Here is a 13,595-nt window from a genome sequence, read left to right on the forward strand (position 1 = left end):
TTTCATTGATTTTGAGGTATCTCCCCGGCTAGCGTTCTGTGATGTCTTACTCATCTTTGCTGTGATCATGGCCTGCCCCTAATAGATGATAAGAAGATGTTTGCACACAGAATGAGTAAGCCACTAATCAGCTGTATTCAGTGTCTTAATTCTTGAATGGACTTGCTGCTTGCTTGTTTGGGAGATTTGTGCCTGTATTACCCTCTCCCACGTGTGTGCGCACAAACACGCAGTCAGCGTAACTGACAAGGAATTCATCTCCAGATGAGTGCAGAAAGTATCTTCTGTCTTTTCCTGTCTCCCCATCTTACAGCTGGGAGGACTGAGGCACAGAACTAACTACAGCCAGCAGATTTGCATAAGGACAAGTACAAAGGAGGGCAGGGGGAAGAAAATTCCTGAAAGGCATGTGCTCCTCTCCGAGGGTCAGGTTCCTCAGATGGCTGGGGACCAGCTGGCCATGCTTTGGTTATTGGAGAGGAGGGAAGAGAAGTGGGGAGGGGAGGGATAACTCCTGGGTCCCCATGAGCATTCAGGCAGCTCAGGTCTGGGCAGCCAAGGCTGCCCCTCCTGGAGGTGTGAGTGCAAAGGAGGAACTTACTGCTGGAGAAGGAGCTGAGGAGCAGAATGGGCATCTCAGATCATGAAAAGTGCTATTCCGAGGAGGGTAGGAGAGAATTAGGTGGGTAGAAGGAAGAGCTGGGAAGCCAGAGGAGGGAAACGAGGCAGCTCCAGCTCAGTGAAGATGTTTGTGAGATATGTTATGTATGATATATCCATTATGGTTACTGGGAAGAACCACTTAGAGAGCAGTGCCAGTTCTCAGTCTGAAGAATGGAAAATGGAAAGAATCAGAGATTCAGAGAGGGCAAGCAAATTACCCAAGGTCACACAGTACTTTAAGCCCAAATGAAGCCTTCCTGTCGCACTTAACCCAGCCCTACCCATACTTCCATTGCAACCAAAAGCCCCAGTATGGGGCCTAGGAGAGCAGGTCTGAGGCACAGTGCCAGGCCTGATTAATGTCTTCCTCACCATCTTCCAGTGAGGCACTGTGATTAGGCCTATTTATAGGTGCCTGGTGCCTTAATATTCTGCCTGGCATGTCTCTTGCCAATCAAATCAGCGCCGTCTGCAGTGATTGCTGCTGTGGTGGCACCGGGGAGAGGAGTTAATTAAACCCAACATACACAGACTCTGCCCTCGCCTTGCAATTTGAGTGCTTTTCCTTCCTGTCTTCTGCGTGACCCCCCCTCCCCCCAGAAACCTTCTTTGGTCCTGGCCCCCGCTCTAGCCAGGGCGAGCAGAGCCTGCACACTCCCACACCTGGATCGCTGGCCACGGCCTGGCCTATCTCAGGAGTTGGCCCCGAGGTCCTCAGGGGTTCAGGTGGGAGAACCCAAGCCTGCACATTTCCTGTGCTTTTCCAGAGCCGGGAACCCTGTGGCAGTTGGTTCAGGCAGTTCCCTCTCCCTTCCCCGCTCCGGCCCTCTGCTTCCAGCCTGTTTTATTCTGCAGCCAGGTTTCTTTCCTGTTTATCCAAGTGTGGGGAGTTGAACTGAGACCATGTATGGGGAGGGTGCCTGGCAGGTACCACGCACCTTACAGAGTCGAGAAACGTTGCTTCTTCTCTGAGCTCCTCTGTTGCCCCTACCAACTCCCCAGTCTCTGGTCCTCCCTCTCCTTCCCTCATTCACTCAACAAGCATCCCTCCTCCTGTGAGCTCCGGGCCCCCACCAGATGCTCTCTCCCCTGTGCAGGCGGGTGGGATGAGGGCTGTGCTGTCTCTCGACACCGCCTTGCCCTGTGCTGGGTGGGTGGGGTGAGCCAGGGGTGGTCTTGATGCTCCAGTTCCCGCACACAAGCACCGTTACTCTTGTGAGGACCCAGCACTGCTTGGCAGGTCAGACCTACCCAGTGCCCCTGGTCCAGCCAGACCTGCGGCGGGAGGATGCCACGGTGCAGGTGGTGGGTTCCTGCAGTGCCCTCAGGTCTCTGCAGACATCTTTAGCAGGTGGTGCTGACTGGAGGGCTCCCCTGGTCCCAGGAGTCGCGCTCCAGTCCCAGGAACACACACTCTAGGAGCAGCCCCTTTGTTGACTCTTGGTCCTGGGGGTTCCCAGCTGGCTTCCCTGTGCTGGAGGGGTCCAAGGCAGGAGCCCAGCGCAGAAGCTTTTGCTCCTCAGTGCCCGAGAGCCCACTCTGCCGGCCCCCTCGGCCTCCTGGCTCCCTGCGTGTCCCGAGGGCCCAGTGGTGGCTGTGCTCTCCCACCGGGGCTTATTCCTTCACTCACTCCTGCAGCCAAACATCTACTCAGCCCCGCTGTGTGCCAGGCACTGTGCTAACCTCTGCAGGTACAGCAGTGAATGAGGCAGCGTCCTGCCCAACTAGAGCACGTACCCTGGCAGGAGAGACAAACTGAAATAACCCATTGCATGATTATTTAAGTACAATTGTGATAAGACCCATTTATGATATGTTCGTGCTTACTAATATTTATGTAGCACGCACCACCCTTGCTCTGAGTGCATGCACTCATTTAACCCTTGCTATGTGGCACAAGGAGATCTTACTGTGACCCCATTTTATAGATGAGGAGACTGAGGCACAGAAGGCTAAGTCACCTGGCCAAGCGGCATAGCCAGGGTTCAGACCCAGGGGTTGTGGCCCTGCTGATGTGGGGGACATGAGGTGCCATGAGACTTGTGACAGGGGCCTGGCTTGGCCTGGGGGGCCTGGGGGAGGTGTATGTGAGCAAACAACGCTTATGGTGAGATCTGAGGGGTGAGTGGGTACGTCAGAAAGAACATTCCAGAAGGAAAGAAGGACATGAGCTAACGCCCCGGGGCGGGAGGCCCTGAGAGGAGGTCGGTGTGGCTGCGCACAGGGGGCTGGCGGGCGCTGGCGGTCCCGAGCTGCAGGGCGGCGGTGTCTGTGTCCCCAGCTCCGACCTGAGTGGCCACCGAGCAGGAAGGAGTGGTCTCCGTGCGGAGTCCGGGCTGCGTGTGGGGAGCAGGTCCTGCCCGTCTGGCCGGGAGCACCTGGCACGCAGCCCCCTGTCCTTCCCGGCGCCCACCCTGTGCCTTACGCAGGGCCTTTCCTCCCATCCGGTGGGAAGCGTTTGTCGCAGGGTCTGGGTCACCCCCCCCCCACCCTGGGAGGTCGCCAGACCTGCGTCCGCTCCGGCCTCGGCCTGTCTCCTCTCCGCACCAGCTGGAAGTCCGCCTCGCTCGGGGCCCTTCCCACTGCGCGGGGGGCGCTGCCTCCAGCTGGACTCGGTGCCCCTAGACTCTCCGGCTTCTTCCCTGCCCACTGACACCCGGGCCTGCCCGGCCTGTCCAGAATGTGCCCACAACCAAGGGGAAGTGCACTGAGTGGCCCAGGGCTCACTCGGGAGCAGAACCCCCCGGCTCAGATCCGGCTTGGGCAAGTCACTTAACCCCCCTAAGCCTCAGTGCTCTCGTCGGTAATATTGTGATAATAATGGTACGTTCCTCTGGCTTGTGGTAAAGATTAAGTGAATTAGAACTTGCAGAGGAATTGGGCAGTGCCCGCCTCTGGTGAGCATTCAGGAAATGCCAGCTCTTCTCTGTCGGTGTCATCTCTGCCCACTGGCTGCCCACGGTGGCCATTCATCAACCTGCTGATGGTACTTACAGGAAGTGTTAGACGCCACCTCTGTGCTTATTTTTGTGCTAAATGTGCAAAGGGACACCTAAGCAAGAGGACACAGCAGCCTCAGATGACAGCCACCCCATGCCCAGGGCTTGGAACAGGCACCAAGGCCATTGCCTTGGAATTTGCTGTGTCCTCACCAAGGCGGGCTGCACACTCACCCTGCCCTAAGGGGGGTGGTGGATATTTGCCCACTTTGCGTCCCCATCCTGGTACTCGGCACCTTGTAGACAGTGCCCCGGGATGGGCTGGGGAGAGGGCAGGAGGGCCACCCCCTGGGGCGGGCGTGCTGAGTCAGCTGAGTGTGGCTGCGGCCCGTGAGCAGCTGGCACGGCCCCGGGAAGACAGGTGCCTCTCAGGAGCCTGGGCCTGAGTCCAGCTCCCTCACAGCTGGGATCCAGGTCCCCTCATGGACCTGCCACCGTGTGCTGGCGTCATGCTGGACCCCGAGGGATCCCGACGGTGTGCGCGGCATGGTGCCCTCCAGGCGCCTGGCGTCTGCAGTGGGACAGCGCAGGGCCGGGTGCCTTCCGACGCAGCGTGACCTGCCTGGGCTTCCAGGGGCGGAGCAGGAGAGGAATAAGTGAGAACTGCCCACACCTGCCAGGCAGAACGCACCAAACCGGCTGAAGCAGGAAGCAACCAGTCAGCAGAGCAGGCCTCAGAGTCGAGCAGCTTCAGTGACGCCCTCAGGACCCGGGTTTGCGGTCGCTCCACGTCAGTGTGCTGCTCCTGGGTTGCTCCCGCGGTGGCAAGGTGACAACGAGGAGGGCCAGGCTCATGCACGCAGGGTCAGGTCCCACAGGGAGGAATGGTCCCCGCTGGGCCAGCATTTCCTCCAGAGTCACACTCGCCCCATGTGGCCTGGCCTGGTTCCCATGACTACCCGGAATCAACTGCTGGGGCGGGGGCTGGGACACCCTGGTTGGCTTAGACCTGGGTCGTGGCTTCAGCCCTGAGCCCCAGGTGCAGCCCCCCGAAGCACAGGGGCTGAGCCTGTGGGAAGGACGGGTCCCCCAGAGCAAACGGGGGCTGTCACCTGAGTGAGGAGGCAGGAGGGGCTGGAGAGGAGACCCTTGCGCCTTCCCGCAGGGCTGGGGTCCCGGAGGGGCAACGCTGGGGAGGTGGGTGGGCAGCCCACCTGGCGCAGGCTGGAAGTGGGGGTGCGGCTGGGAGGGAAGCCTGGATGTGGCCTGGAACAGAGCGTGTCACGGGCTGCTTCGGCATGGGGAGCACAGACGTGCTGCCTGTCCCTTACACGCGGCCCCTTCCCTGCAGAACAAGTGTCGACAGCTGACCTCGGTGTGGTCCTGTGCCCCCGTGTTCCTCGGTGTCTCCACGGTGCTGCGAGTGCTCCCGGACAGGGGAGGGCATCGTGGCCACGAGTGAAAAGTTGGGATAAGTTGAGGGCCCGGGGCGATCCCCGTGACAGGGCAGGACTTGGAGCTTGACTCAGGGGTCGTAGGGAGCCCTGGTAGGTCCTTGTGCAGGGAGGTGATGGGACAGAGTTCTGGGAGGGCTCATCCGGCAGACGTCATGGCGTGTGCAAGAAGGGGACAGCGGGTTCTAGGGCCCTGTGAAGCTGTCACTGTCGTCCGGATGTGAAAGAGATGCGGCTGCCGTCCAGGGGCTGTGCAGGCGGCAGGGCTGGATGAGGCATCGCACATGAAACAGACAGGATACGGTGACAGATTGGGGACGGGGATGGAGGAGAGGAGGAGTCAGCGATGGGGGTGGGGTGGGGAGGCCGGCACCCATCTCATCCCTGTCCCCCCACCCGGCAGCAGTTGACAAACACATGGGCTTCCTACTCTTCATGGGCTTTTGCAGTGGGATGTGAGCAGCTTAGGTTCCCCCCTCACACAGGCGCCTCCTGCTTGGAAGCCGCTTGCAGACAGGAGACAGGTGAGTGAGGCAGACACTGTCCCTCCACGGCCCACCGCGGGCCCGGCCCCGCCTCTGGAGCCTGTGCCCAGCGGCCCAGCTAGGTGAGCTCGCGGGCAAGTTGGTGTTCCAGGCCAGCGCTCCTTCCTCCTGCCCTGCCTCTGCCGCAGTGGGGCCAGGGCCTCCCCGGCCCTCGCAGCCATTCCTGGCCCCACCGCCTCCTGCCTCGCAGATCCCAGACCCCCCATTTGTCCCATCTTCACCTGGGGGAAGCCAGGCCCCAAAATACCTGCCCAGAGATGTCGCCTGCTCCCCGTGACGAGGCTGACAGAGCAGGAGGGGTGGGTGGCACAGGAAGAAGAGCTGACCAGTTCTTGCAAGTTCTAGCTGGGATGCTGTCGTCCGCTGCCCCGGCAGCCCCCAGCCCAGACACTTCCCCCGTGAAGCAGTCCTCACTCCCTCCTTCCGCCATCCCTCTTGCCCCCTTCCCACTACTGCCTGGCAGCTGGCGGCCCTGAGGGCACCCGGCACTCAGCTGCTGCGTCATCAGCACAGATCACTCTCAATCATCCCCGGGGGTGGAGAAGATAAAGGTGAAGACAAGAGCGCAGGTTCAGGGTCTGCGTCGCCAGGGTTAGGACAGGGCGAGGGGAGGAGGCACAGCGAATCTGGGTCAGTAGTGGGTGCTCCCTCCTCCCCAGCAGCCTCTGGGGACTGGCACGCTGATTGTGACGGGCCAGTGGCAGCCCTGCAGGGGCCGGAGCCTGCCTGGCTTTGTAGGAAATGTTCCCGTGGGGAATGGGGTGGTCTTTGGAGATGGTGGGGAGGGAGCCCAAGCCCCGTCCTGGCCGTCCCTCTGCCATGCTGGGAGGAGAGTGGTCCCTTCCAGCCTGCTTGAAAGCCTCGCGCTGTGGCAGAGGAGCTGCGTGCGTTGCGCCGATGCCCCGCTCTCTGCTCTCCTGCAGAGTGCCCGCCTCCTCTGCCCGCAGCCTCCCCAGCCCGCCCTCGTCCACCCACGCAGAGGTTTGGGCTTCCTCTGAGTGCCCGTGGCCCTGCGTCCCTCCCAGGCTTACGGGCAGTAATAGCAACGTTAACGGAGCCCCGAGGCTGTGTAGCTAGACCAGGAGCCCTGCACAGAGTCCGTTCACTGGACCCTTCACAGGAATTCCATGAAATAGAAGTTACCATCCCATTTTTCAGCCAAAGGAGCTGAGGTATGCACAGACCAATTAGTGACTTGCCCAGGTTCGCACCGTTACGAATTTGACGTGAGGCCCAGGTCCGCGGGACACTAGGGTTATCGATGTTCAGTCCTTAGCTTCCTGGGAGGCCTGAATCACTCTGAGGGCAGGTGTGTGTTGTTTGGTTCATCTCTGGCCCCACAGCCCCGCGCTGTGCTTTACAAGTTGGACACACTCAAGTTATTTGTTGAACAGTGAGGGGAAGGAAGGGGGCAAGAGAGGGATGCTTGGAAACCCGACCAGTAGTGGAGGCTGAGCTCTGAGCAGACAGAGCGAGCCAGCTCTCTCCTGCATCTGGGCAAATTGCCCCGTGGTGGACGTTGTTCATCAGCCTCCCAGCCCGAAGCAGCGGCAGCCCCTCCTCACACAGCCTCCCGCCAGCCACCGCCGGCCCGCCGAGACGGCAACCCGCTGAAAGCTCTTTCTGCTTCTGGGCCTGGCCTCTCCCTTGGCACCGTGGTGTGTGCCAGTAGGAGAGGTGGGGGCTTTGTCCACGGCAAACCAGCACTTAGCCCCCAGGTCTGGGGTACAGAAGGAACCCCAGAGTCACACCTGCCCTCCCCCGCCCTAGGCGGGCCTCTCCCTGGGAGCATCCCAGACAGGTGGTGTCCGGTGGGAATCTGATTGCTTTGCCAAGCTACGCGCTGTTCCTGAGAGCTTTTCCCGTATGAGGACGGAGGTCTGACTCCTCGTAACTCCAGCCATGGGTCCTACGGCAGCCCTGGGGGTGGCAGGGAATGCGTCTCAGTCGATTTTCTACCCGACAGCTCTTCTGATATTTGTGATATTTGAAGAGAGTTATCATATTTGCAGACTCTTCTCTTTAGCCAGAACATCCTCCAGTTGTCTTCATATGACATGGATTTCTCATTCATCGCCATCCTCATCACCCTCCTTTGGGTGTTTGGTCATTTATCACTTTCTGTTCAGCTGTATTTGTTGCGCGTCAGGCCCTGTCCTGGGCACTAGAGACACAGAGTGACAGGACAGACTCTGCAGTCTGCAGGGGAGTTCAGAGTCTTCCTGCAATGTGGACCCAGGGTAAGGGGACACAGTGTGGCGAGACTGGTGCCTGGAGGGCCTGGTGCTCAGGGCGCCCGTGTGCCTCCAGGAGAGCGTGTCCTGGCGTGTACTGGCGGGGAAGGAGCGGGGAGCACAGGAAGCCCCGAGAGCCCACGTCCTTTGCAAGCTGCTTCGCAGGCTTTTAGCCCCTCCTGAGCTTATCCTGAGCTGCAATTCCAGGCCTGTCTTCACCTGAACTGCGGCTGAGCCAAGCCCCCTCCACTTGCTGCATCTGTGCACTGGCTCGTTTGAGCCCCAAGCAGCTTCACATTCATTCCTTGGGAATTCTGTCTTGTGGGTTGCATCCCTCCTTCTGTTCTTCGGCATTATTGGAGTGTCGGTTCTGTCGTGCGGGCCATTGGACCTTCCCCCATCTGACGTCCCCAGCTTTCTAGTCAGGCACCAAATGAACTGGGGGGCCCTGCCAGTGCCCCCCGCGCGAGGCTGGGTCAGGCTCCTCTTTAGCAGCTCCGTGTGCGAACTGTGGTCCGTCCGGTCTGGCTTTTCCTATCCGTACTCACCTCCAGCCCCATAGCTCCATCTTTACACGGGACTTTGGGAGGAGCCATCAAAATCCTGCTGACTCAAGGTGCAGCGTGTTTCAGGGTTTCCCCTGACGCCAGTCCAATAGCCCTGCCAAAAAACAAGAAGAGAGGTTATGAACTGAGCACAGTGCTGGCGCCTGGGGCTCACCTCCTCCTTCTCTGCATGCTTACAGACCTTCTGTTTAAGGATGCATTCCAGAAATCTGCCAGGGCTCATTGTTGAGCTTGGTATCTGCCACGCTGAGCAATCGGCCCTTCTCTGCTTGATGTCAGCTCCAGAACAGAGCAGCCGCTGTCCGACTCCAGTCCCAGCGGCCCCACTTCCCTGTGGACCCTGAGCCGCGTGCCTACGTGACCGGGGAAGGTTGCTTCAGCGCCCAGGGGCAGAATGTGGCTGCCTGGGAACTGGAGTGCATTAAAGCAGCGTGTGCTCGAGTAGCCCTTGCAGCAGAGGAGCCTCTCTCCCCGAGGGGGGACGGGGCCTGTGCTCTGCTGCTTCCTCTCGAGGGACGGAAGCGGAGCCCTCCTTCCCCGCCTGCATGGCTGCAGGGAAAACCAAGCTGCCGTGGGGGCTGCTTGTACTCCGGCCGCCACCTTGCTGCGCCCCCACACATGAGGGGCCAGGAGAAATCAGGGCAGGCTTCATCAGGGCGTGGAGACCCCTGGATGGTGAAACTGGCTGGTCAGGTGGGTTTCCTGGGGGTCAAGACCTTCCAGAGTTGGTGGGAGTGGTTTGGGCAGGTCAGGCCAGATTCCTGACTGTGATTTCAACCCTTAGGGAGATCCCAGTGGTTCCTGGTCCCGGAGTCTCTCAACCTGGAGTCAGTGGTGCCCCTTGGCCACCCTGCCTCACCCTCCACCTTTCCCTGTGAGCTGCACTTGTGCGTCTGGCCCTCCTTTCTCGTGCCTCTCGTGAGCTCGTTCTTGCAGGCGAGTGCTGAGAGATGCCCACCCTGGGTGTGGAGTATGGCTGTTGTGGGAAGGACTCAGGTTCTCAGGGGTCGAGGAGCCACAGGGAGATTGGGCAGAGGACAGCGTGGCACCTGGGAGTCAGAGTTCACTTGCTGTGGCTGTATAGCGTGGACAGGCACAAGTGGGGCCGTGTACCTTTAAGCGTAAGGCCCCCGGGCCTCAGTCATTCCTCAGTCTCCAGTGAGCCCCCACCACATGTCGGGCACCGTGCCAGGCTCTGGGAATGCGGCAGGGAACAAAGCCCAGCCCTGGCCCCTGGACTGGCACAGACGCAGGCCAGAGACGTGTCTTGTCCGGCGGCACCGTGGGGAGCAGCACAGCAGGCATGGGGGTTGGGAAGTGAAAGGTGCATCTCCACATTTCGGGTCACAGGGGCCTCCACGAGGAGGGGACTCAGTGACATGCAGGAGCCAGCCGTGTGGATGCAGAGGCCCTGCGATGAGAGTGCCGGGCACGGGCAGGAAACACTGGGGGGCTGGTGCTGCGGAGCCCACCCTCACCCGGAGAGGGGGGGCAGGTGCGCAGCCAGGCCACAGGGAGCGTGTGCACCACTCGGGATGTGCAGGGCATGTCCTTGTCCACAGGGCTAGGGTCTGAACTCAGGTGACAGCATCTAGGTCCAGCCCTGCCAGTCTCGGCCTCACCGAACTCCAGCTGCTTCCTCTGCAGAGGCCCGGCTGCCCCCTTCACATGGTGGCAAGGGTGCGTGTTCACGGCTGTGCACAAGTGAGCAACTGTGATTCTGTCTGTGTGCCCCATGCTTGATGGCAGGCACAGGTGCCAGCTTGGGGCCAGGGTGGTTGCCCATCCCCTCAGAGAGCTCCGAGGACTCAGGACAGTTAACTCCAGACCCTCCAGCCGACAGCTTCCCTGTAGAGGTCACCGGGTAGCACTGAGTGGCCCTGACAAGCAGGTGGCACTGATTTTCAGCCCTTGGCCAAGGCCCTGTCTTGGCAGGGGTTGGGAGCAGCCCCAGCCTCTGGGATCTTCTCTGTGGCAGAATCTCCCAGCAAGCAGAGCTGAGGCAGAGCCTGGTGCAGGCCATCGGGGGGAGGGTCTCCTTGGCCCAGGCCAAGATTGAGAAGATCAAAGGCAGCAAGAAGCCATCAAGGCAGCCTGCATGGCCCTGTGTCCATGGCCGGTGGGCACGGCCTCCATCTCTCGTGTCTGAGGTTGCCCATGTCCCCGTCCCTGCTGTCCAGCCAGACCTCGGGCTTTCCTCCTGCCCAGGGACCCGGGCCCGGCCCCAGTCCTGGCTGCCGCCCAGTGCTCGGCTGTCTGGAGCCTCTCGGTCCCCTCAGGCAGCCCCTGGGTCCACAGTTGTTCTCCAGCGCCAAGTGCCCGGCTGCAGGGCACCTGCAGGAACATGGCTCCATCTTCAGGGGCGCCCAGGACCACAGGATCCAGAGGCAGCACCCTGCCAGGATGGTGGGCCCTGCAGGTCCGATTGCCACACCCACTGCACACTGGGGGCCCCGCTGATGGGAGGGGCTTGAGGCCCACCCTGGGGCTCTGGCCCCCAAGACAATACTGACTGGGAGGAGGTGGGGTCGATTTGGCTGGCACTGACGCCCCCACCCCTGTTGTCTCCAGCTCACCCCCAGGGGAAGTCGCAGTGCTTCCCCGGAGCCTGAGGACGCTGCCCGGGAGGGGCTCGGTGGTCTTCCCAGCAACGTCAGCTTCGTCAGCTCCTTGCTGCTCCTCAACACCGCAGAGAGCCTGTGGCCAGACAGCCCTGTGGGGCCTGGCGGGGCGTAGGTGGGCCCCAGGGCGGCAGACCCCAGCAGCAGGAGCACGGAGCTGGGAGCCAGCGGCTGTCGGTGAGCTTGGCACAGGGGGCCTGTGAGTCCCAGCACACTGTGCCCGCGAGGCAGTGGGAGACAGTGCGGAGGAGAGCCTGCTCCATGTCCTTGTCCATCAGCAAGAGAGATTAGCTGGAGCAGCAGGTGGGGAGGGTGGCTGGGAGGAGGGAGCCTGCCAGGGCTCTTCTCCAGGCGAGGGCTCCATTCAGCTCCAAGGGGTGTGCATGAGGCCCTGCTGGCTGCCCTGCAGGTCCCTGTCACCATTCACAACCCCCCACCTAACCCTGCAGGTCCCAGAGAACCACTTCTAACTGCCAGACCTGGGCCGGGTGTGTGAAATCGACATACGGCCCCACCTGCCCAGCACCTCTGATGGCCTCACGTCCAGCGCCAACCAGGGCCTGGGCCTCGCCCCTCTGCCCCGGCCCCATCCCAGCAGCGCCACCTTCCACACAGAGGTAGCCGGGCCTTTGAAGCCGGGTGGGCTGGGCGCTAGGCTGGAGAGGGGCTAGGGAGCTCCCTGCTCCGCCACCTTCTTCCCTGCACCTCTTTCCCACACTCCCACGTCAGACTTAGAAGATGGGGTGCTAACCGCATCCCCACTGCCCCCACCTCCACCACGTACCACTGCCGCCCCCAGCTCCTGAGGGCTGGTCAGCGCCGCCCCCCAGACCACGGCCCCTGCAGGCCAAGGCGCCAGCCGCGTGTCTCCTGCAGGTGGGGACCGTGCAGGTGGGGGGGCTTTATTTGAGGGTACCTCTACCTGTCAAATTTCTGGATTCCTGAAGGATCTTCTGCAGGTTTGTTAAATGGTCATAAATTCTATATTTTCAGAATAGTTCTCATTTCAAATATCGTGTTCCACTGGGTTTGCAAAATAGTGGTTTTCAAGCTGTGTGTAGAGCTCTGCAGCTCTGACCTCCAGGGTGCTGGGAGCTGGGCCAGTGGGGCTCTGGGTCCTCCATCCCCAGTTAAACCAATGGAAGAAAAGGATCTACTAAAAAAATGGAAAACCACAGCAACAAAATATTCAGTGTCCCTGAAACGATCTATCTCCAGCATCCAGCAATGGCACAGAAACCCTTTGTGGCTCACTGTCCGGCTGAGACAGTGTCAGCACGTGGATAACTCACAGGCCCCTCTGCAGGGTGGCACCCGGCCACGAGGCGGGTGGGGACAGGCAGCGCCTGCACGTAAGACGTCCGAGCCCGGGTGGCAGAAGTCCGGGCGCCGTGCGCTCTCCGAAGGCCCCGCTGCACCACCACGCCCTCTTTCACCTGGGGCACCTCCTCCCAGCCAGGCTCCGGAGGTGAAGCGCCTGGACACTTGCAAGCTCCACCCGAGGCCGCCCCACAGCCCAGCCCCGCCTGGGCAGCCCTTCCTCCCTTCCCAGCCCCAGTCCAGGGAGCGCCTGAGGAGGTGGCCGACCCCCCAGTGTCTGGGCTGCTCTGCTGGAGCCAGCGCCCCCGGGCACAGCTGGAGGACAGAAGGAGCAGGAACAAGGTGAGGGGACCGGGGGCCACTGCAGGAGGAGGCTCGAAGCAAAACAGCCCCTGGCCCCCACACCAGCAGGGGCGGTCCGGGTGCTCTCCGCCCACCCCTCCCTGGGGCTCGCCCCCCAGCCCCCCGCCCCCCACTGGCTCTCGGGCGCTTGCTGGAAGGAGCCCCGCCTGGGCCCCTTCCTGGTGTGGGGCCTGCTTAGTGGAGGTTTCCTCTCCAAGCTCAGCCGGCAGCAGCCGTGACGGGGAGGATTTGCGTCGACCCTGCCGAGAGCCGTCCAGGGACGGTCATGGGCCTGAGATGTTTGGGAGACAGGGGACCTGAGCCTCTGCTGTGAAGCCCGAACGCTGGCATCGCACGGTGCCTGGACCCTGGCAGCCCGAAGTCCTGCCCACGCTGCTGTCTCGCGGGGTGGCTGTGAGTGTGCTCCTCCAATGTCACCGTCGTCTGTTAGTGCCCGGTGCTGGGTGCAGGGACAGACTGAAGCTCCAAGAGCTGGTGGTGCGCACGGTGGCTGTGGAGCGTTGGGGAGTGTCTCGGGTGGGGACGCGTGTGCCACTGAGCCCCCACCTGGGCTTCTGCGTTGCAGTGAGAGCCACAGGCCGAGCTGGGGACCTGATCTGGGATCTTTAACAAGCCGCCTTCCCTGGGCCTGGGGCCATTTTGCATCTTGCATATTCTCCCGCCTTTTCCTGCCTGTGGTCTCCGTGGGCTGGGTGGACTGGTGCCCTCCAGCCTCCCTCACTGCAGCCTCCTCCCTGCCAGGGATCTCTGGGAAAGGACCCGGGTCGGGGCTGGAAGCGCCTTCAGCCCAGTGTCTGCGTCTGTCCCACCCCTGCCTGCCCCTCACGCTGCAGGGACAGGACGAGGGTGACTGTGGCCCAGGGGCCTCTGCCACACGCCCTCCCCAGGCC

General features: G+C 61.6%; 1 protein-coding gene across 1 annotated transcript; it reads left to right on the top strand.

The window, feature by feature from the left end:
• The first annotated feature begins 627 nt into the window (after positions 1–627).
• LOC123640622 (nematocyst expressed protein 3-like) lies at positions 628–11,986 on the top strand. The gene is given in 7 exon segments (XM_045555210.1): positions 628–667; positions 1,264–1,389; positions 1,832–1,987; positions 1,990–2,014; positions 10,380–10,820; positions 10,973–11,137; positions 11,472–11,986. Coding segments are annotated over 7 exon segments (1,125 nt in total). The 3' UTR covers positions 11,644–11,986.
• Positions 11,987–13,595: the final 1,609 nt, after the last annotated feature.

The sequence above is a fragment of the Lemur catta genome, chromosome 6, assembly GCF_020740605.2.
Source record: "Lemur catta isolate mLemCat1 chromosome 6, mLemCat1.pri, whole genome shotgun sequence".
Taxonomy (NCBI): Eukaryota; Metazoa; Chordata; class Mammalia; order Primates; family Lemuridae; genus Lemur; species Lemur catta.